The sequence below is a fragment of the Natator depressus genome, chromosome 26, assembly GCF_965152275.1.
Source record: "Natator depressus isolate rNatDep1 chromosome 26, rNatDep2.hap1, whole genome shotgun sequence".
Classification (NCBI taxonomy): domain Eukaryota; kingdom Metazoa; phylum Chordata; order Testudines; family Cheloniidae; genus Natator; species Natator depressus.
The window spans coordinates 1219402-1241123 of record NC_134259.1 but is presented as its reverse complement, the minus strand read 5'-3'; the positions used below and the strand labels follow the sequence as shown (position 1 = coordinate 1241123).

The following is a 21722-nucleotide window of genomic DNA, read 5'->3' as shown; positions in this document are numbered from 1 at the left end:
TGTCCCCAGAACAATTCCTTATGCCGGATCAAATCTCAAAAATCAAGATTGGACTTTAAAACTTGCCGGTGATGGAGAATCCTTCACACCACCACTTGATAAATTGTTCCAGTGGTGAATTACCCTCACTGTTACAAATTTACACATTTTTTTTCCGGGCTGCATTTATCTCCATTCAACTTCCAGCCATTACTAGATGGACTATATAGGCCCAAACAAACAAACATTTATCAATCTATGGGCTCGTCAAAGTTACACCACCATCCAAAGGTATAACAGTACAAAGGTGTTTAATATTAACATTGGACAGTGATTGGGTTAACAACAAAATTTGGTGTTTGTTACTCAAAAAGAGTCAAACTGTATACCACTGAGACCTCAGTCTAATGGCATGTTAACTTGCTTTTTATTTACTGAGCACCATTTTATTAATTACTGGTACTTACCCTCCGTTTTCCCTTCTTAACCAACTACAAACTACCTAGACTAAGGAAACTAAGGATTGTTAGAGAAGATGATGTTTTAAAATGCTTGAGAGTCTTATTTTTATAAGTTTCAAGGAAAACCCTCATCTTTGACAGTCTTTTCCCCCCACCAAAAGTAACAGCTGTTCGTTGTGTTGGGCTAAAAACCACACTTCTCTTTTACATGGTATTAGAGCTGTTGGAACTGTCCTTTGTATAAAATGCTCTTGCTGCTGATGCTGCTAAAGAAAACACTGGGAGCTTATGTTCAGCTGATTATCTTGGGAAGCAGCGACTAAACACAAAAAGGGGGAGTTGTGGTGGATAAAGTCCCCCATTCTGTAAGTATGGCCTACATCCTTCGGCATGGTAAGCTGAGCTCAAGCAAACACTTGGACACGTGTACATCAATTTGGCCATATTAAAAGTGATCTAGGTCCGTGCTTCTTAAGCTATCTGATGTGGGGGACCGGCATTCCCCCCCCCCCCCCACAATGTGCACGCAGACCGGCAGCCGATGGCTCATGGAGCGGCACCGGTCCACGGACCTCCACTTTGAGTAGCGCTGGTCTAGGTCACTCAGCAATCTGCTCGGAGATTTGTTTTATTCGAGGCCATTGACGCGCTTAAAATTTTTTACATCATCGCCACTCATATCTGCAAACTATGTACCACTCCCCCAATTTATCATCACAAAAATAGCATGGGGCCAAAAACCAATCTCCCACTAGAAAGAAAAAAAAACAACTCACTGGCTGATGACTTCCCATTTCAAGATAGGTCTACAATTATACGATTTTACATTAACACTTTTTGGGCACAGAGGACAATTCTGAGGAGACTTTCAGCTTTAACCCTTCGAGGCTATTTCCATGCAACTTCCCTGGCTATAGAAATCAAATGGAGAGAGTGGGGAGAACCGTTTCCCCGAAGGGAATGGCTGGAATTGGTTCCCTCTGGATTCAGAATAGCAGCCGTGTTAGTCTAAGGTGCCACAAGTACTCCTTTTCTTTTTGAGGATACAGACTAACAAATTTATTTGAGCTTAAGCTTTCATGAGCTACAGCTCACTTCATCGGATGCATTCAGTGGAAAATACAGTGGGGAGATCTATATACATAGAGAACATGAAACAATGGGTGTTACCATACACACTGTAACAAGAGTGATCACTTAAGGTGAGCTATTACCAGCAGGAGAGCAGGGGGGAGGGGGGAAACCTTTTGTAGTGATGATCAAGGTGGGCCATTTCCAGCAGTTGACAAGAATGTCTGAGGAACAGTTGGGGGGGGGGGGGGAGAGGAAGGGGGGGAATAAACATGGGGAAATCGTTTTACTCTGTGTAATGACCCATCCACTCCCAGTCTCTATTCAAGCCTAAGTTAATTGTATCCAGTTTGCAAATTAATTCCAATTCAGCAGTCTCCGGTTGGAGTCTGTTTTTGAAGGTGTGTTGAAGAATTGCAACTTTTAGGTCTGTAATCGAGTGACGAGAGAGATTGAAGTGTTCTCCGACTGGTTTTTGAATGTTATAATTCTTGACATCTGATTTGTGTCCATTTATTCTTTTACGTAGAGACTGTCCAGTTTGGCTAATGTACATGGCAGAGGGGCATTGCTGGCACATGAGGGCATATATCATATTGGTAGATGCGCAGGTGAACGAGCCTCTGATAGTGTGGCTGATGTGATTAGGCCCTATGATGTGTCCCCTGAATAGATATGTGGACACAGTTGGCAACGGGCTTTGTTGCAAGGATAGGTTCCTGGGTTAGTGGTTCTGTTGTGTGGTTGCTGGTGAGTATTTGCTTCAGGTTGGGGGGGGGGCCTGTCTGTAAGCGAGGACTGCCCTGTCTCCCAAGATCTGAGAACGTGATGGGTCATCCTTCAGGATAGGTTGTAGATCCTTGATGTTGCACTGGAGAGGTTTTAGTGGGGGCTGAAGGTGATGGCTAGTGGCGTTCTGTTATTTTCTTTGTTGGGCCTGTCCTGTAGTAGGTGACTTCTGGGAACTCTTCTGGCTCTGTCAATCTGTTTCTTCACTTCAGCAGGTGGGTATTGTAGTTGTAAGAATGCTTGATAGAGATCTTATTGGCGTTTGTCTCTGTCTGAGGGGTTGGAGCAAATGCGTTTGTATCGCAGAGCTTGGCTGTAGACGATGGATCGTGTGGTGTGGTCAGGGTGAAAGCTGGAGGCATGTAGGTAGGAATAGCGGTCAGTAGGTTTCCGGTATAGGGTGGGGTTTATGTGACCATCGCTTATTAGCACCGTAGTGTCCAGGAAGTGGATCTCTTGTGTGGACTGGACCAGGCTGAGGTTGATGGTGGGATGGAAATGGTTGAAATCATGGTGGAATTCCTCAAGGGCTTCTTTTCCATGGGGCCAGATGAAGATGTCATCAATGTAGCGGAAGTAGAGTAGGGGCATTAGGGGACGAGAGCTGAGCAAGCGTTGTTCTAAGTCAGCCATAAAAATGTTGGCGTACTGTGGGGCCATGCGGGTACCCGTAGCAGTGCCGCTGATCTGAAGGTATACATTGTCTCCAAATGTGAAATAGTTATGGGTGAGGACAAAATCCAGCCACCAAGTTTGCTGTGACAGTATCAGGGATACTGTTCCTGACTGCTTGTAGTCCATCTTTGTGTGGAATGTTGGTGTTGAGGGCGTCTACATCCATAGTGGCCAGGATGGTGTTTTCAGGAAGATCACCGATGGATTGTAGTTTCCTCAGGAAGTCAGTGGTGTCTCGAAGATAGCTGGGAGTGCTGGTAGCTTAGGGCCTGAGGAGGGAGTCTACATAGCCAGACAATCCTGCTGTCAGGGTCCCAATGCCTGAGATGATGGGGCGTCTAGGATTTCCAGGTTTATGGATCTTGGGTAGCAGATAGAATACCCCTGGTCGGAGTTCCAGGGGTGTGTATGTGCTTTTTCAGGGAGCTTCTTGAGCAAATGCTGTAGTTTCTTTTGGTAAAACTCAGTGGGATCAGAGGGTCATGGCTTGTAGAAAGTGGTGTTGGAGAGCTGCCGAGCAGCCTCTTGTCATCATGAATAGCTCGGAATATGAACAACAGCACCTCCTTTGTCAGCCTTTTTGATTATGTCAGAGTTGTTTCTGAGGCTGTGGATGGCATTGTGTTCTGCACGGCTGAGGTTTTGGGGCAAGTGATGCTGCTTTTCCACAATTTCAGCCCGTGCACGTCGGCGGAAGCACTATGTAGACGTCCAGTCTGTTGTTTCGACCTTCAGGAGGAGTGCACCCAGAATCCTTCTTTTTGTAGTCTTGGTAGGAAGGTCTCTGTGGGTTAGTATGTTGTTCAGAGGTATGTTAGAAATATTCCTTAAGTCAGACATCGAAAATAGGATTCTAGGTCACCACAGAACTGTATCATGTTCGTGGGGGTGGAGGGGCAGAAGGAGAGGCCCCGAGATAGGACAGATGCTTCTGCTGGGTTAAGAGTATAGTTGGATAGATTAACAATATTGCTGGGTGGGTTAAGGGAACCACTGTTGTACGTAGACAGTCTCTACGTAAAAGAATAAATGGACACAAATCAGATGTCAAGAATTATACCATTCAAAAACCAGTCGGAGAACACTTCAATCTCTCTCGTCACTCGATTACAGACCTAAAAGTTGCAATTCTTCAACAAACAAAACTTCAGAAACAGACTCCAACGAGAAACTGCTGAATTGGAATTAATTTGCAAACTGGATACAATTAACTTAGGCTTGAATAGAGACTGGGAGTGGATGGGTCCTTACACAGAGTAAAACGATTTCCCCATGTTTATTCCCCCCCCCCCCCCCAAACTGTTCCTCAGACATTCTTGTCAACTGCTGGAAATGGCCCACCTTGATCATCACTACAAAAGGTTTCCCCCCTCCCCCCTGCTCTCCTGCTGGTAATAGCTCACCTTAAGTGATCACTCTTGTTACAGTGTGTATGGTAACACCCATTGTTTCATGTTCTCTATGTATATAGATCTCCCCACTGTATTTTCCACTGAATGCATCCGATGAAGTGAGCTGTAGCTCACGGAAGCTTATGCTCCAATAATTTGTTAGTCTCTAAGGTGCCACAAGTCCTCCTTTCCCTCTGGATTGCAACGCAATATGAAATTCCCCCTTCGCTGATGTCCTTTGTTCATTTTGCATGCAGCACTGCCACCCTGTGGCCAAAATGGGCACGGTAGTGAATTACAGACTAACACAGGTTTCAGACGACATCCACGCTTGGAAGCGCTGTAGCATTTTGCGTACACGCTCATTACAGCGATGCGAGTGAGTCTCTGTTGCTGCAGTTAATCCACCTCCCTAAGAGGAGGTTGCTAGGCCCACGAAGGAAAATTCTTCCGCTGATCTAGTGCTGCCTACAGCAGGGGTCAGATCAGCAGAGGGCTCTCTGGGTTCGTCTACACTACCTCTTAGGGGTGTTGATTTTTCATACCCTTGAAAGTCTGCAACAGAGCTGCTTTTCAAAGCCTGATGTAAAGTGACGTGTTCACATAGGCAGAGGTGAAAAATAGCTCAGAGAGATCTGCTAATCAAGACAGATTGGGTCTGGGTCAGAATTCATATTTAAATGCCAATAGGAACATCACCTGGAAGGTGCTTGTTCCCCTAACTGTGGGGTGGCTCAGTTACTTGGAAGTAACTCAGCTGAAGTCCCAGGGGGCTGAGGTAAAACCAGGGTCCGGATCCCTTGCCCATTAACATGGCTTTTCTTACAAGGCATGTTATGGTACATCAAACATTTTCAACAGTCCTTGAACATAAACATGCTGTGCCCGCCAGTTGCCAGCCAAGTTGAACCACATTGTCCAAAAGGAATTTGTCCAGGAATTCTGCCTTCCTAAATTCCCTCCCCAACACACACACCCCCCTTCCTGCCCAGTCTTTTCTTATATTGCTGCACCCTATTTAATAGTTGCCATAGCCCGTCTCAGAAATGACTGCTTGTCAGAGATGGTGACTTCACAGAAAGTCTGTTAAGCTTGCAACACCGTGTGATCCTTCAGGATGAAAGGCACCAAGACAACCATTGTTGGGAAATTGTGTCTGGGTGCCATCAGGTTGTTCCGTATTTATTATCCTGGAGAGAAAAACAAACTGACTTTAACCCTGCCTTAAGGAACGAAGGCCTCGTGATCAGGACAATTTGCATCGAAAGACTATTACTCGCTACATTTGGTAAGGGATCGATTCAGCTCTGTTACTTCTCAAACCTCATGAGTAAAGAGAAGCATTAAGAGGAGGAAGTGATACTATTTTGAATTTTCTGGCTACACAACAGAAAACAAAATAAGCCATCAGGTGATTTTGATTGGGGAACAAAAAAGTCCCCCATACATTACAACCTATTTAAACTCCAAAGAGCAGGCAAGTAAATGAAAAGACAGGGCAGTTTCTACTCCTGATAGAGCGATAATTTCTCATTGCTCAGGGGCTGATGGGCAGGGAAATTAAGAAGCTACATCACAGGCATGGAACATGAAGACAAAAGTGAGAGTCTGCAGAACCTGGAAAAGTTTCATGTTTCAGAAGAATATGGCTTTGTTCTCCCAGACCCACTGGTAAGAGTTCTAGTATTACAGGGGCAAGTTAAAATTTTACGCAGCACATTTGCCTGGTCTGCTAAAGCGATAGAGCAAAAATATATTTGCTCTATATGGCAATATAAAAATATTTGCTATTATTTATTTATTATATAAAGTAACTGCTGCTTAGCAATTATTGCAATTTTATATGTTAATAAGTGCTCATTAGAGTATGTGTAATACACTATTGTTTGTTATAAGGAATGGTGTGTGTAAAACATATTTAATGCTATAAGTAATATGTATATTTTAGTAATTCATTTCTAACTAAATTAAACAGATATTTAAGGCTTCAGAGTGACACAGAGAGCGACTTACCTGAGAGCTTGTATGTAAAGTCACAGTGTGAAGCACTGGAAACAGCTCCAACAGGGCTGTGAGCTCTTTTTGCTCAGAATATCTCCAGGTTGAATAATCAATGGGTTTTGCTGTCTGCTACTGTCCAATTTTTAAGTTCTCAGAAATTGTATACAGTTTGTAGCTATGGTCAGGCACGACTCTGTCACTCCAAGAGTCCTAGACCGTTGTGATATCAGAAGTAACAACAAATTACCACCCTTACTCTTCAGCTACTTTGCACGCAGCAATTTCATTATTTGTACAAGGGAGACTGCACGGATGGTGGATTTCTTGGTTCGGCCGCCAAATCCATGTGACAGCTTTCCCAAATGCACAGACCCCCTCACCGCAGCGCACAGCCCTCATTCACCACCCATGTAACACCACAACCAGCACGTGCAGTCACGCAAATGTCACGCTAAAGCTGAGAGTGTTTGAGAGTCAGCCTGAAGGGTTGGAAACAGCCTCAAGCCTGGCTGAGTGCTCTTTTTCTTTAGAATGGCGCCAGGTTCCATCATTACTGGGATTCACGGTCTGTTTCAAACATTAGCCAAAACAATGGTTGAGAACTTACAAAACACAAAAAAACCCACATCCAAACAAACACACCTGACTTTCACATTATACCTTAAACCAGGATCTGAAAGCCTGTCCTGTCACAGGGGTGTCATTTGCTATCAGCTACACACTTGCAGTTGGTTTAAGAGACTCAGTGGATGAATTGAATATTCTGTGAAACTCTTTATACGTTTAGGGTAGCAGGCACCTACATCCTTTATTTTCAAAAGGCACCTTGGACTTGAACGGGGCCTAAGCATTTCATGTTTCTTGGTCCCTTCTGGCCTTACACTCTAAACTATTAGATCATCCCACCTGACCGTCTGTATCTCACAGACCATTATTTTTTAGCCAGATAACCCTATGTTACCCCAAACAAACACTTTAGTCAGACCAGAGAATTTCAGTCCACAGGAGACTAAATGGTGGACCCCAGGGAAAGAATGGGAGAGACCAAGGTACCACCACTGTCTTAGGGCCTGCAATGGCAGGGAATGGATTAGATATGCCCAGATAATTGGAGGAAGCGACCCACACGTGGCAGAGGGGTTTTTGCTTTCCAAGGTCCCTGAAAATCTGACCTGGGAAAAAATTCCTTCCTGGCCCCCACATTGGGGCGGGGATCGGTTAGACCCTGAGATCTGACCAAGCCCCTATCTGGAAAAAATTCTTTGTACCACTTCAGACCACCCATCCCCCTTCTCCAGCTAATCTCTGATGCTTCACAGAAAAGGGGGAAGAAAAAAAAAAAGCAGCACACATCTGGCCAATTGGGGTGGGTGGGTGGGTGTTCCCTCCTGACCCCTGCAGGGAACCAGCTGAATCCTGAAACATGAGATTTGATTACCACCACTGTCTTAATGCAGAGCTGTAAGCATTATGAACCCATTGCTGGCAATGCAGGCAATCCCGTTCTCCCCATGAGGAAAGGAGATGTATGAATCCCACTGTTCATTCAGATTCCAAGGCCAGAATGGACCAGCCTGACCCCCTGCACACAGATGCTTTATTCCAGCTGCTGGGAGAAATTCTATGGCCTATCTTTTACCAAGATAGATAGATACTTCAAGGTTGAATTTAAGATGTAATTTCCTGGCTGCAAGGGTGATTAAATAATGAAAGATCTTAGCAGGGGAGGGGGTGGAATCACCATTGCTGGAAGCAGATGAAGTTATTTAAAGTAAAATTAACTTCCTGCCACTGATTCTTGTTATGCCTGTGTCAGAGAGGTTGAAAATCCCCTGCTATCACACTGGTGATCGCTGTGTATAGATATGGTACTTTAACAAAGAGAAGGTAAACTAAATCAATTGAGAGAGGACTTGAGCTCCCTAAGCCTCATTGCAAAGCTGGTTTTCCAGTCCCAAAGTAAAGCAGACTGATGGGACACTCTACAAATACGTTCACACGGTCATAACAGGCCAGATTCCGATTTCACTCCAGAGGAAGTCAGTAGGCGGCCCCACATCTTGCGCAACATGAGATCTGGCCTCGGAATCTAGCAGCGGACAAGGGGAGGTTGTCACATTTATTTATTGCCATGACAGTCTAGATTTAAAATGTGTACATTACATACAGTTCAAATGGCTTGTTTTTAATACTTATCAAGAGAACTTACATGGACTGAAATTTTTGGACTTAACACCTGTCGCGAATACACATTGTACCTCAGAGCATCCCTAGAGACTTGATCTTGTAGAAACTTCACTGTACAATCACAGCAAGATGTCCAGCAAGCAGAGCAGAAACTTGGAAAGCTCATGAGCGACATAATTATCGGTAATAGACTGAAGTATCACTTCATCATAGGCTATATGAGAAACATAATTCAACTTGTTTTATTTTCCGACACAATGCCATCTCTGTTCTCTCTGCACTTCCGTTTTATTTGTGCCTGTATCATTTTCAAACCACCGAAAAAAGGGTTTTCAACATGCCAGTGAGAGGGGAAAAAGCCACCAAACTATTTCTCCTAAACTTACATATTTGAGCACAAATAGTGCAAAAATTCTGTAGAAATAGTGCCTTGCTGTAGTATGACATCAGGCCAAATTTGGGGCTCCACAAACATACAGTGAGAGACCAATAAATAGGAAGACGTGCATCTAAGCCTCAGATCTACGTGTACAGCATGCTAAAAAGCACCATCAGGCCATGGTGGTTTTAAAATGGGAGTTTCCCCATCAATAAGTGAATAAAACCAAAACGTTTGTCTCGCATGATGCTTACGTAGCGTCTGACTGATCCCAAATTAGATGCATCTGTCAAGCATGATTGCTTCTTCTGTCTGTTCTCATTACACCGGCCAAACCAAATTGCCCATGCCCAGGGAGCACGGTTGGACAAGCAAATATGTTGTCTGCCACTCGGTTAAATGGAATTTTGATTTGTAAAAAAAAAAAAAAATTAATGAATTCTTCACAGCTGTGTATGTTTTACTCTGACAGTTAATCATCATTAGCTGAAAGGGGGAAGAGGCTGCAGAGGCTCAATATTCCAACTGTATTTCAAGGCGCGCTATTATTCCCTGCTCCCCCCAACATGCCCCTTTGAATGCCCACTGCATGTTCGCTGGCCTCCAAGCTGATATGCTGGAGCTGAGGACTAGCGGCAAGACACGAAGAGTGTGCCTACGCTGCAATTAAAAACCCCACGGCTGGCCCATGCCAGCTGACTCAGGCTTGGCCTAAGAGGCTGTTTAATTGCAGTGTAGACGTTTAGGCTCAGGCTGGAGCCCTGGCTCTAGGATCCTGCAAGGTGGGAGGATACCAGAACTTGGGCTAAGCCCGAACATCTCTGCTGAAATTCAACAGCCCCTTAGACTCATGTGGCTGGCCCTTGCCAGCTGTCTTGGGCTCGGGCTAATTGCAACGTAGACATACCCTCAGTCTTTAAAATAGCTGAACTTTGCTGTAGCAAAGAGAAGCAGGAAGAACTAGCTGCCCATCCAATATTCAGGCCCTAGGCCTCATGAGAGTCTTTCCAGTTATTCTTCCCTTGGCAAGAGAATGAGCAGCACTCCCAGATTTTGTGACCAGGTCTGTTCGGACCACAGCTCCCACGGAGATGCTGGGCAGGGAGAATTGGGAACGGGGTGGGACCAAGAGGGAAGCGATCGCTATTTCCAGCTCTCCCCTAAACTCAGGTTCTCTTGGCGAGGACGTCTCCAGAGGAACGTTCTGCTCGCCAAAGGGCCGGAATTCCCAGAGGGCTCCTGGCCACAGCCAGTTGCTCAGCCCCCACAACCGGGGCCAGATTTTCAGCAGCGTTCTGTGCCCAATGGGTATCCAGGACGCCGAGCTCTTTTGAAACCCTGGCCTTCAACGGCCTGCAGCTGAACTCGCACGTCTCCCGCTGGAGTGCCGGGGGAGAGTCAGTGGGAGTTCTGTGCTGATCTGGGAAGGCCTGCGAGCGGGCATGCGGGATTCTACTTGGTTCAGACCCAGAAGGAAGCTGGGTTACAGCAGGGAAAACATTCTGTCGTTAAAAGGAACGCCCTCATTTTGATTTCTTTCATACAGACAGAACTGCCAGATTATTACGCTCCCTGGATGGATGTTGCAGCCAACCTGCCCCACCTGATAGAGGGACATCAGCTCCGCAGGGAAGTAGCAAAGGTTCGATATATAACCTGCTGCGTGCAGCGCCGGTTAGCTAACTCACTCTTCCCCCGGGGCTGCGCTAATGCATTAATGCCTTTTCCCCTCGCAGATGCCACTGCTCAGCACACAGTACCTGCGAGGACACAGGCAGCTGCGCCTGGCTCGCCTGGCTCTCGGCTTCATCACAATGGGATACGTGTGGCAAGGAGGCAGCAGACAGACAGTGAAGGTCAGCGCCTTTATTACCCTCTGCTATTCTACATCCTGATCGTGCAGCGTCAACGATGCCAAAACTCAGTCCCTGGCTTGGCTCCCATTTCACTAGGGCGGGTCAGAGACTGAGGAGCAAGTGCTGGGGAATGTTACTAGCCCACCTACCTGTAAAGCATGCGATGCTCAATAACATGCAGCTCTCTTCCCCTGTGCTGCATGAAGAGCAAGCATCAGAAAGCCCAGCTAACCACCCACCCTCTGTCCCTGAAGACACACACAAACTGGGCAAAAAGCATGATCGCTGAGCCTAGGTACCAGCCTCTTGAACTGGGGTGTCAATATAAAGGCAGTTGGTGAAAAGCAGGGACTGACAGTGCCCTGGGTTCACAGTATCCCACTCGGCACTGATCTGCAAAATTGCCTTTGTTAGGAGCAGAGTTTCCATCCCAACATGGTGAATTTCCCCAGGTTCGCCTCTGTTTCGCTACCCAGCACAGTAACCTTCTGCTGTTATTGTAACCCTCTTGTTTAACCTAGATCCTTCCTAGAGTGCTCGCGGTGCCTTACTGCACGATCTCAGAGCTTCTCGACCTGCCGCCCATCCTCGTCTATGCAGACTGTGTTTTGGCAAACTGGAAGAAGAGAGACCCCTGCGGGTATGTAGAGCTCCGGGATGACCTCCGTCAGACGCCACAGCGCTTTCTATAATAGTAGCGCCCCCACCACCGCCCTGCAGCGGTTGGATGTGTAGGCCCGCAGGTCTCACTTGTCGGTCATGCCCAGATCAGGTCACCTGAATGCACATAAATGCATTACAGTGACCCCAGTCAGTGCAGTCAGACAGGTGCTGTCCAGACGCTTTCACCTGCTGGTGCCACATTAACTGATCCAGGCATCCTCCTATCTGGAACAAGCCTCCTCATAGGACATTTCCGTTACCGACTGCTTAGACACTTCGAGCTCTGGCAGTGGCGGGGTGAGACGCTGTGTGACCCCAAGTAGGGGCTGCTCTCTCCAAACTGCTGGACCCAGATATAAGGTAATTTCCCACCCTGAGCCCCCATCTGTGACTGGGTGCTCGACACCCCACGGTCTATGCAGCCCCAGTTAGGGTTCTCTCCTGGCTGGGTTGTGACCCCTTCCTGTCTAACCCTGACAACCCATGTCATGGCCACTCAACGGCGCTGAGTTGTTCTCACTTACGCAGTTTTAAAATCTTTCCTCCTTCTCACTGCTTTCTTTTTTCTTCCTCAATTGCTGCTCTGCCCCGGCTGTGCCTGGAGCCCCCTGAATGTTGAGTAAGTAGATCTGTTTGTCTTGGCGAATGACAGGACTGTAGAGCACTGTACCAGAGTGACCCAAGGAGACATACCCAGCACGCTCAAAATAGTGCATAACCGCAGCAGGTGGGAGGGGCGGGAGCGGCTAGCCACCCCAAGTACATGCCTAGCTTGTTGGACGGGTCCGTACTCGGTGCAGCACCCCCACACCACCATGGCTACATTCTGTTCTTAGCATGCTAACGCCGATCAAGCTCGTGTGGGTAGGTCTTCACGAGCTGGAGTCACACCTCCAGCTGGAAGTGCAGACACACCCAGGAAGGCATGGTGAGAGCAAGGAAAGGAAAGAAGGCTTGGTCTTACGGCTACAGCAGCATCCCCAACTCAATCTGCACAGACTAACAAGTGCACCAGCGACCCCAAACAGGTTGCGGGATCCTCACCTCTGTGTTTCAGCTTTTCCATCATAAAACTGGGATAAAACTACTTTTGGTGGGGAGAGAGGGAGGCAGGGATTGATTAGTTTATGCTCATGGAGTGACTTGTATGAAAGAGTACCAGCGTCGTATAAATAGATATGGGAAAGAAACCAACCATTCAATTCTGCAGGGTAGTTTAGCGAGCACGTGCAAATGTGCATGCATCACCTTACACAACTGATTTCAGAGCCATTTCTATACGTCAGCCTCAATGGGTGTTATGGAACCCAATTCAGATTTGCAAAGTGTTTTGCTTTTCTACATGCATCTTTCATCTGAAGAGCTGGCAATCTAGCTGCACACAAAAGTCACTGCATGTTTTCCTTTGGATTCCACACGAGCTTCTGGTTAATGATATTTTTACATTGCACAGTTCTCCTTGGATACAGTTTCTCAGCATCAGCTACAAATTGCTATTACAATGAGGTCATTTTACTGACCTAGCCCTGGGGAATGTATCTATCTTCCCTTAGGAATCTGGACATCCTGTTTTCATTCCCTGGAGGGGACAGCAACAAAGGTTTCTTCCTAGTCTCTCTTCTTGTTGAAGCAGCAGCTGCAGCTGGAATCAAGGTAGAGTCCTAATGAAACAGTCCAGTTGTGAGTGAGCAAGCCCCCGCCCTGCTAAGTGTTGCTTACAAACTCAATTTAGTTTACCTCACAGGAACATAGCGTTCTGTCCAGTAGATTCTAGGGTGGTTTAAAGTGATCAAACACTTCTGGGACGTGATGACCAAGTACAAGTGCAGGTTTTTCCACCATCCATCTAAACCCTTGTGTTGTAGAAGTCACTTTGCACCCTTCACCCAGCAGAGGCTGAGATCGTTTTTTTTCCTCATTTGCCCACGGACGGGAGTCCCCCATCACAAACAAGAGCAAATGGGTCCCAAACCTCAGTCTGCTGTTAGCGGTGTTTTTTCCACCCTTCCCTGCTGTTGCTGACTACTGGAGTAGCCTCAGCATCCCTCTGCAGGGTTCTAGTTGCAGAGCTGTGGAGAAGGGGTTTGGACACCATTCCTTTAAGAGGATGGCATTATTTATGACCGCACTGTAAGTGAACCCCTGCCAAGGAGGCACTGGGGCTAGGAGCCCAGCTTCATTCCCCGCCAAGCCCCGTGATGTCTCCTGCTGGAGAACCCTACAGTATCACAGCTGGGAGTGACCTGGGACTCTCTGTAGTCTCTTTCCTCAGAAAGTCTGAGCCTGGTGTTCTGGATACCAAGAGTGTTTTTCCCCTGTTCCCTTTAAGGCAATCCCCATGATCATCAATGCCATATTGCACCATGACCGTTGCTCCTTAGAAACAGCACTGCAGGATGTGGCCTTGTCTATATGCAAGATGCGTGAAGCTTTCAAACTAATTCACGGTAAGTGCTTTGACTGGATAGCTGCGCTTGTGAATTCTAACCAAAAATCCCACAACAAAATTTATATTAATGCAACAATCAATCCCCATTTTATTACTTCCAGGTAGAGAGACCCCCCAACAGTTTGTAGTTAGGAGTAAAATATTCAGGCTCCCTGAGTCTGTTGCAGAGTCTCCTTTGTGGTCAGATAGGCAATTAGAACAAGTGTGGAATGGTTCCCAGGGATGTATGGAGTTTGGTGCTGATTGAGGAAGCTCCTGCATCCTTCCCACATGTCCAAGACTGGGCATCTGCACAAGTTATTTCAGCCAAAGAACTAATTTCCTGTCCCTAAAGACATCCCACAGACAGTGCTCTGCTGAAATGAGATGCACTTTATTCTAAGCTTGTCTCACCAAATACACGTTTTAGCATGTATGCCAGTCAGCATGCCCATGAGAGGGATTGCAGGGACAAGTAATTGACAGCAGCATTGTTACACACGGAAATGAGCAGGAGATGGAAGTTCAGAACTGGATCCACATCACTAAATTCTGTACACGAGTTACCATCCCTGGTGCTAAAGCCATAGCATGATGCCATCTGGGAATTCTTATGCAAACCACTTTGGCTCACTAAATGAAGCGAACTGCAAGTTCCACTAACTGACAGTAGCATTACTTCACTCAAGTTGCCCAAGTATTTGTGGGCAAGGGATGTCTGCAAACCACTCCCTGTGCATGGCTGGGGCAGAGCCCTGCCTGGCAGGAGGAGAGGGTTGCTGCATCGCACCACAGAGCGATGCACCAATCCTCTGTGCCAGGAGCAGAGCCAGTTCCCAGTGGGCTGCCATGTATTGTACTTTATTCTGTGGAGAGGCCAAGCAAGCAAGGGGCTCTCCTGAATGTGATCACTCAAGTTTGTGCAGTGCTGGGTTCAAGAGTAATGTATTTCTAAAATGTCTCATCAGCCGAAACAGATTAAATACTTTAAACCAATCAGGAAGGGACACATGGAATCTCTCCAAACCAAATAATAGCTGAAAACCCAGGGTTCTAAGGGTTCGTTTCACGCGTTGCTTATGGCTCCACTGCACTCGTTAACCTGAACGAACGTTCCGTCTCTCCACAGAGTGTGTACATCCAGGAGTTTTTTTCAGATCCCTTCGCATCTACCTCTCAGGGTATGTGCTTTCTCTGGGTCACTCTCTCTTTTTAGGAACAGAGGCGTCACTAGACTGCATCAGACCAATACCCTGCCTCCCACAGCAGCCAGCACCAGATGGTGTAAGAAACAGCAATTACAGCATAACCTGCCTACTACGGAAAAAATTCTTCCCAGACTGCTCTGTCAGGGGTTGATCCTGCCCCAAAGCAGGGGGTTTGTAATGTCCAATTAGGGATAAGGAGGGAGAATGTATCCACTTGATATAGATAAAATGGAAAAAAACAGCTATCATCATTAAGCAATAACATTTGCTCCATCATTTTATAAATGCGCACTGAGTTCTCACCTCCCAGCAGGAGCGGGTATTTACCCTTCTGCTTCCCCCTTCTGGAGGCTGCTGACACCAGCTCCGTTCCCTTCCTCCTTTGCTTGTCTACGTCTTGCCCTCTCTGGCAGGCGGTGGCCACTTTACAAAAAACTGGATTAGTGAGCCGAAATGTAGGGGGACCAGATGTGCCGATATTAGGGGCTTTATATAGGACCCTATTTCCCCCCCCCACACACACACACACACCCTGATTTTTCACACTTGCTATCTGGTCACCCTACCGTGGTACTACATGAGAAACTTGGCCCATCACATGTTGTATAAAGAACTAAGATGTTCCCAGCCCAGTCCAACAGGCACTGCCTGGAAGCCTGCATTGCAGCGCCAAGTTCCCCTTCCTGCAGGTAGCACAGCGCTTCCATGATGGGATGACTAGGGGGTGGGGTAGGCCTGGGTGGTGCTAAGGTCACTCTGAGTTAACAGAGCACAGATCTTGCATTGGGCGGCTTTACTGCCGAACCACTGTTTCCAGGAACAGCTGTCTGATCGGAAGTTACCTGTGCTGCAAGGCACTAGTGTCTATCACTGTGGCGAGTCAAGCCACACAAACCCCAGCAGGCAGTTAGCACATTCAGGTCATGCCACTGCTTCTCGCTTCATGTTTTTGGAACTAGCTGGAAGGACAGTTTCCTGATGCCGGAGGGGCTGGTGTACGAGGGGGTGTGGGACAGCCCCAAGCAGTTCTTTGGCGGCAGTGCGGCACAGAGCTCTACGTTACAGTGCTTTGACGTACTGCTAGGAATCCAGCACCGCGCAGCCCAGGGTAAGTGGAAATAGCAGAGGCTGGAAGCTGTGGTTATTCTGGGACTAGTACACAAGTCTTTCACCAAGAGATTCCGTTTCTGGGGCACCAGCCACTGGAAGATTATTCAGCAGGTTAGTCCAGAAGACTCATGCCAGACACGCATGGGCAGGAGACCGGGGTCTCCCCAGAAAGGCATTTCCCCACAGAACAAAAACAAACCTCACACGGGCCAGAGCCAGAAGACACAGTGGGGCCACCAGCCTTGGCTTAGCAACATGTTATTAGAAACCCCGCGTGCGCACACACCGCTTGCCAGCTGCCTGGCCCACATAACCCCAAAGGGTAGAACTCTGTCCGAGCCCATTGCTGCTCTCAGGGGGAATCAGTATTTCAGCAATAGTGCAGTCACTTCCCGGGGTAAGAGTTTAGAGCAGGGCACTGGAGTGGGGAGAGAGAGTCAGTCACCCATTTACATTAGTTTTTGTAAATGACTCAGAGGAGTGATGTGGGTCACGCCGCGTGGAGGCAGAGCAGGGCTGAGCTGGGGAACCACCACCACCACTGGTTTGGCCCAGCACCTTTTCTTTAGTGGGGGACAGTGCCGAGCTCTCTTTTACTGCATCGCCCAAACTAATGCTCTTACCTTGCTGTTGCAGGGTTCTCGGCAGAGTACCTCGGTTGCATGAGGGATTACATGCCAGCAGCTCACAGGGCCTTCATCCAGACCCTAGCTTCTGGCCCGTCCCTCCGGCAGTTTGTCCTGGCAACAGGAGACGCAGGCCTGCATGCAGCTTTCAACAAGTGCGTGTCGGCGCTGGTGGACCTACGGAGCTATCACATACAGATCGCCACCAAGTACATCACCATCCCGGCCGGGAGGTGCCGAGCAGAGCAGCAGCAGCTCGGGGGCTGCATCCACGAGGGCATGTCAGTGCTCTCAGAAAGGGGAACCGGTGGGACAGGGTTCATGCGCTTTCTCAAAGCCATCAGAGACACCACCCGAAAGGCACAGCTCACGGAGCAGGAGGCAACGGTGTTAACACACTGACTAGGCCATGGTGACGGCACAATCGGACGGGCCCCTTTCCTGTTGCTGTCAGCCTCGTGTTAGCCATGACCCCGAGATGGGATGGGACTGCCGGGGCATGGGGAAGGATTGGGCCTTCTCCTCTAGTGTCAAGGGGAGCAGGAAGGCAGCACCCAGCCTGATCTGTGGACCACTGCAGATGGGTGCATGGAGGGAGCATCCACTGAAGCCACAAGGACCGGCTGGTGCCCCTGAATGGCAACTGCACCCTTTGCAACATGGGTAAGGACAATCCAGACATTACAGCCAATATCGAAAGCCATGGATTTGCTGTATTTATATCGATGGTCTAAAGAGCCATGCACACTCATCGTACCGGGGAGTGGCAGGAAAGCACAGTGCTCTGTACCTCTGTCTTACATATGGCATCTTGGTCATGGCACATTTCACTCCCCTTCCCACCTGGCAGTTATTAGAGCTCTGCCCCAAGCTGGGGTTGCTGAGAACAGACGCGTTGCTTCCAGCTCTAACTTCCCCCACACTCAGGTGATATTTGTGAATCCCCCAAAAGGAGGAAGTGCAAACAGGCTGAAAAGCTGCAAGGGGAAGAAAGTTATAACACAAGTTGCTAAATATTTGGGTCTGTATCTGGCCTCTGGTTACTCTGGCTTGTAGGGGAGCAGGTTAGTTGCAGGGGTGCAAGATGCCCACAACCCCAGGGGCCTGCTGCTGGCCCACCAATCTGGTGGGGTGGGGGGAGATAGGACACTCAGATAGGACCCTAGTCCAGCATAGATCCCAGGGAGCTGCCTAGGGGCTGAGCCCTGCCAGGAAATTAAAACGGTCCTTAGTCTTCTGGGTGCAGACCCCTCCTCTGCCTGCTTGCCCTCCCCAGGGTACGTATGCCCTCTCAGGATCAGTGTAAGGTGAACCCAGACCATTTGTGAACCACAGAGAAGCAGGGAGGGGATAGGAAAATCCATTTCCTAGCTGTGAAGCTACAGGATGTTTAGAAACTACTGAAGAGGTGGCCAGAAGTGGCCTGGGGCAAGGAGAACTGCCTCTCAGATCCCCCATCATTCAGCCAGAGCTGAGAAACCAACCCTGCCTGGAACATGAGCCGAGAGCGAGCGTGAGGAGGAGATGGAGATGGAGGCAAAGCCATACGCCAGGGTATTGCATGACAGGAGTGCCTATGCACAGGCCTGGGAAATGGACCGACATTCCCCCGGCAATACCCGACCAGCTTCTGCAAACCGTGTCTCAAACTCGGCGGCCAGGAACCCCAAGCGGCAGCAGCAGGTGCGGTGCACCCTGTTGAGAGCCCGTCAGTTGGGGATGCAGCTGCACCTTAGAGAAATGCCTCCAGGGCAACCAAAAGCCATTGCAACTGCAGCAAGCCGAACATCCGTCGTGGTTATGAAAAGCCACCAACAGCAGCTCTGGCCACTGCTCGGCAGAGCCTGGAGAACTTCCGGTCTGGGGCAGACCGGAAGACATCAGCTGACCTAACCCCCACATTGCCTGTCGGGGCTGTGGAGGCCATTCTCTAACAGGGATAAAGCGCAGCGGATGCTCAGTCCCTCCCCGCTGAGCCACAGTTCAGATTTCAGATCAATGCACTTGTACACCCTGTGGCTGTGGGGGCTGGGGTACGACAAGAGGAAGTCTGATTCATAAGGGCAGGAATCACTTCAGGAAATCCCCACCAAAGCCCCAAGCAGTTGCCGACTCATGGCCAGAGTCATGATGGTCTTGTGGTTCGGAGCGACAACCCCTGGGTTCTAATTCCACTTTTACCACCAACCTCCTGCAGGACCCTGGACAAGCCACGTAGGGCCAGATTTTCCAAAGAGCTCAGCATTTGGTGTGTACCCTAAGGCCCCCTTTCCAAGGGCAAACTGACTCAGTAAGCTGTGCTGAGATAAGAACCCCAACCATACCATGGGCTCGTCATGAAACCACATTCTAAGCCAGAGATGGAAGTTACGCTTTCCCTGTGTTTGTTGCATTATCTTTTCACATGAGGAACTTACTTAGCCACCTGAAGTAGATGTGAGGTCTGATGTACTGAGGACTGTGTTGGAATCACAAGCTGTCACTGTAAGAGCCGGGGGAAGCAGAGTTTCTTGGCCTTACTTGCAGGCTGGGGCTCTGTGGGAAAGTGCCCTCAGTCAGTCCACAGGAGGCATATGTAATATTCTCATTTTGCAGAGGCAGATAGTTTAAAAAATTTGGCCAGAGGCATAAGGACCTGAATATTCAAACTTGGATAGCCAGCTTTAGGGGCCAAATTGACTCGCCCAAGGTCTGTCATGCACAGTGCCACTCCATGGCAGAACCAGCAGAGAACCCCAGGAGTCCTGGCTCCCCATCCTTTGGTGGCTTTCCATGGAAAGTTTATAGAAATGAGCTCATTAATGCTGACAAACTCTAGGCGATTCTAAGTGTTCCCAGCAGAGAAGCTATGGAGAGAGAGCTGGGCTGAACTGAGAAGGAAAAGCAGGGACTGAACACAATGAAGGAAGGATTTTAAATGTTTTTGCTCTGAGCTTTCACATTCAGTTAGGACAAGTCCCCAGCCCTACAGGAAAAAGGGTGGCTATCTGTGGGTGACATGTTGAGCAGGACTGCACTTAGGCAGAGAGTTTGCTTGGGCTCTTTATGGTTTACTGGGTCTGGTCTTATTTGCCTAATCAGACAGCAGACTTAGCCTTGTCTGCATTAACCACCATGTATCACTGAAACAATTAGCCTGGAAATCAACAGAGCCTTATTCTAATGACCCTCCCATAAATACCCGTTTGTTATACTCCATTGGCTGGGTGCATGCAGTAGGTACAGATGTATATTACCCTCAGTGACAAGCATATTAGCAGCATGTAATTTACTAATGCAAATTAAAACAAACAGTCATTAGGATCTTATGCTCTATTTGGCATTGGCAAAATCATAACATTAGCATACATTTAATCATTAGGAAGTTAACTTGAACCTCAAAGAAATCCTTAATTTCATAATACACATTTCATGTCACTTATTTTATTCCCTGCTGTGATGTACTTATTTTTGTGACAGCAGCTTCAGTTTTCGCTTCCATTAACTTATGTGCTAATAATATCCTTGGCACAGCCAAGGTAAATCAGCAGCACCTTGTCAAAGCACAGAGACTAAGATACAGCCTGTGCTTAGTACAGCATACATTGTTCCCTTTGGGGAAGAGAACAAAATACTTTAGCACTCTTCCTGCCTGGCTGGTGTCAAGGGCTGCTTGAAGGGAACTGTGGGCCTTGCTGGAACAATAGCCAACAGGAATCAGCACCGACAGGATCTGTACCTAGCATCATGGTCACTTCTGGTTTTTCATTCCAGTGCAGCGTCTGAGCTGGATTAAAAGCTCCTGCAACCAGAGGACAGGCAGCTTGGGTCAGTAGATGGGGGCACCAGGCTAGGAGTCAGGAAACCTAGGTTCATTGACTTCAAGTCCAGTAGGAACTCTTATGATCATCTAGTCTGACCTCCTGTATAAAACCTAGACCAGAGAACTTCACCTGGTAATTTCTGCTTCAAGCCCATAACTTCTGTTTAAGTTATTGCAGTGGCTCTGTCCCCGACCTGCTCTGTGACCTCAGACAAGTCACTTCCTCTCTGTGTCTCTGTTTCCTCTCCCACCTTGTGTCTGGTTTCTGTATTTACAGTGTGAGAGCTCTTCGGGGCTGGGACTGTCTCACTATGCGTGTGTGCAGCGCACAGCCCAGTGGGCCCCCGATCTCAGTCAGGGCTTCTAGGTGCTACCGCAATACATAATAATAATAAAACAAACACCCCCACTCTCCCCCAGTGGGGTGTAGATCTCCTTAACAATGCAACAGTTACCACTGAGACCTGTCACATTCTAGACAGCAAGAGGAAGCTTGAAGGTAAATGGTCCTTCGTTCTACCTTTTTTTTTAATTATTATTATTTAAATAAGACAGAACCTGCTCTCCCTTTTCCTATGGGAGATGAACATGGTGTGATGCTAGACCACAGCCCTCAGCCAGCAGTAGCAGCTGTGTTGACTACTGTGTGGGAGGAGGAGAGGAAGTATTTGAAACCCCCCTAGGCCATTATCAGAAAGAGCACCCAGGAGACACAGGAAAGGCAGCGCTACAGAACCAGGTTTTGCAGAGCAGACTGCGGGAGCCACATGGGTCAGATATTCAGGACAACAGCAGCACAGTGTGGACTGTAACTGACACAAGTTAACATGAACAGAGGCCGCAGGGCATGTGGTACTGGCAACAGGGGCGGTTTCCTACAAGGCGGGGGTAGGGTCTAAGTTAAGAGAGGAGCGAGAGGCTTTGCACTCCTTTCCCAGGCAGTTCCCTGAGAACACTCCTACACCCTGAAACTCAACAGCTGCTGCCCAGCCCAGACCTGCACGACAGCCACTCAAAGGAGGGGAGGGGACTCTTGTATCCAAGGCTGGAGCACAGGGGCATGGCTAGGGAGAAGCAGAACATAGTTGCCTACAAT

General features: G+C 48.1%; 1 protein-coding gene and 1 long non-coding RNA gene across 2 annotated transcripts in view; one reads left to right on the top strand and one right to left on the bottom strand.

The window, feature by feature from the left end:
- Nucleotides 1-21722, bottom strand: part of LOC141978149 (uncharacterized) — a 143056-nt gene that overhangs the window by 26629 nt on the left and 94705 nt on the right. The window lies entirely within an intron of this gene.
- Nucleotides 678-20079, top strand: LOC141978146 (indoleamine 2,3-dioxygenase 1-like). Its single transcript, XM_074940020.1, has 11 exons — nt 678-805; nt 5908-6037; nt 10480-10575; nt 10670-10789; nt 11311-11429; nt 12057-12071; nt 13006-13105; nt 13782-13899; nt 15010-15061; nt 16048-16196; nt 16835-20079. Exons 2-11 carry the CDS (start codon nt 5948-5950, stop codon nt 17224-17226), a joined length of 1251 nt encoding a protein of 416 aa, XP_074796121.1. The 5' UTR covers nt 678-805; nt 5908-5947; the 3' UTR covers nt 17227-20079.

What these genes read in the sequence shown, in the direction of transcription:
- LOC141978146 (XM_074940020.1), top strand. Translation starts at nt 5,948, where the DNA reads ATGGAACATGAAGACAAAAGTGAGAGTCTGCAGAACCTGGAAAAGTTT. An exon ending in TTGTTCTCCCAGACCCACTG is followed by an intron (nt 6,038 to 10,479) that starts GTAAGAGTTCTA and finishes TCTTTCATACAG; the next exon opens with ACAGAACTGCCAGATTATTA. An exon ending in CAGCTGCAGCTGGAATCAAG is followed by an intron (nt 13,106 to 13,781) that starts GTAGAGTCCTAA and finishes GTTCCCTTTAAG; the next exon opens with GCAATCCCCATGATCATCAA.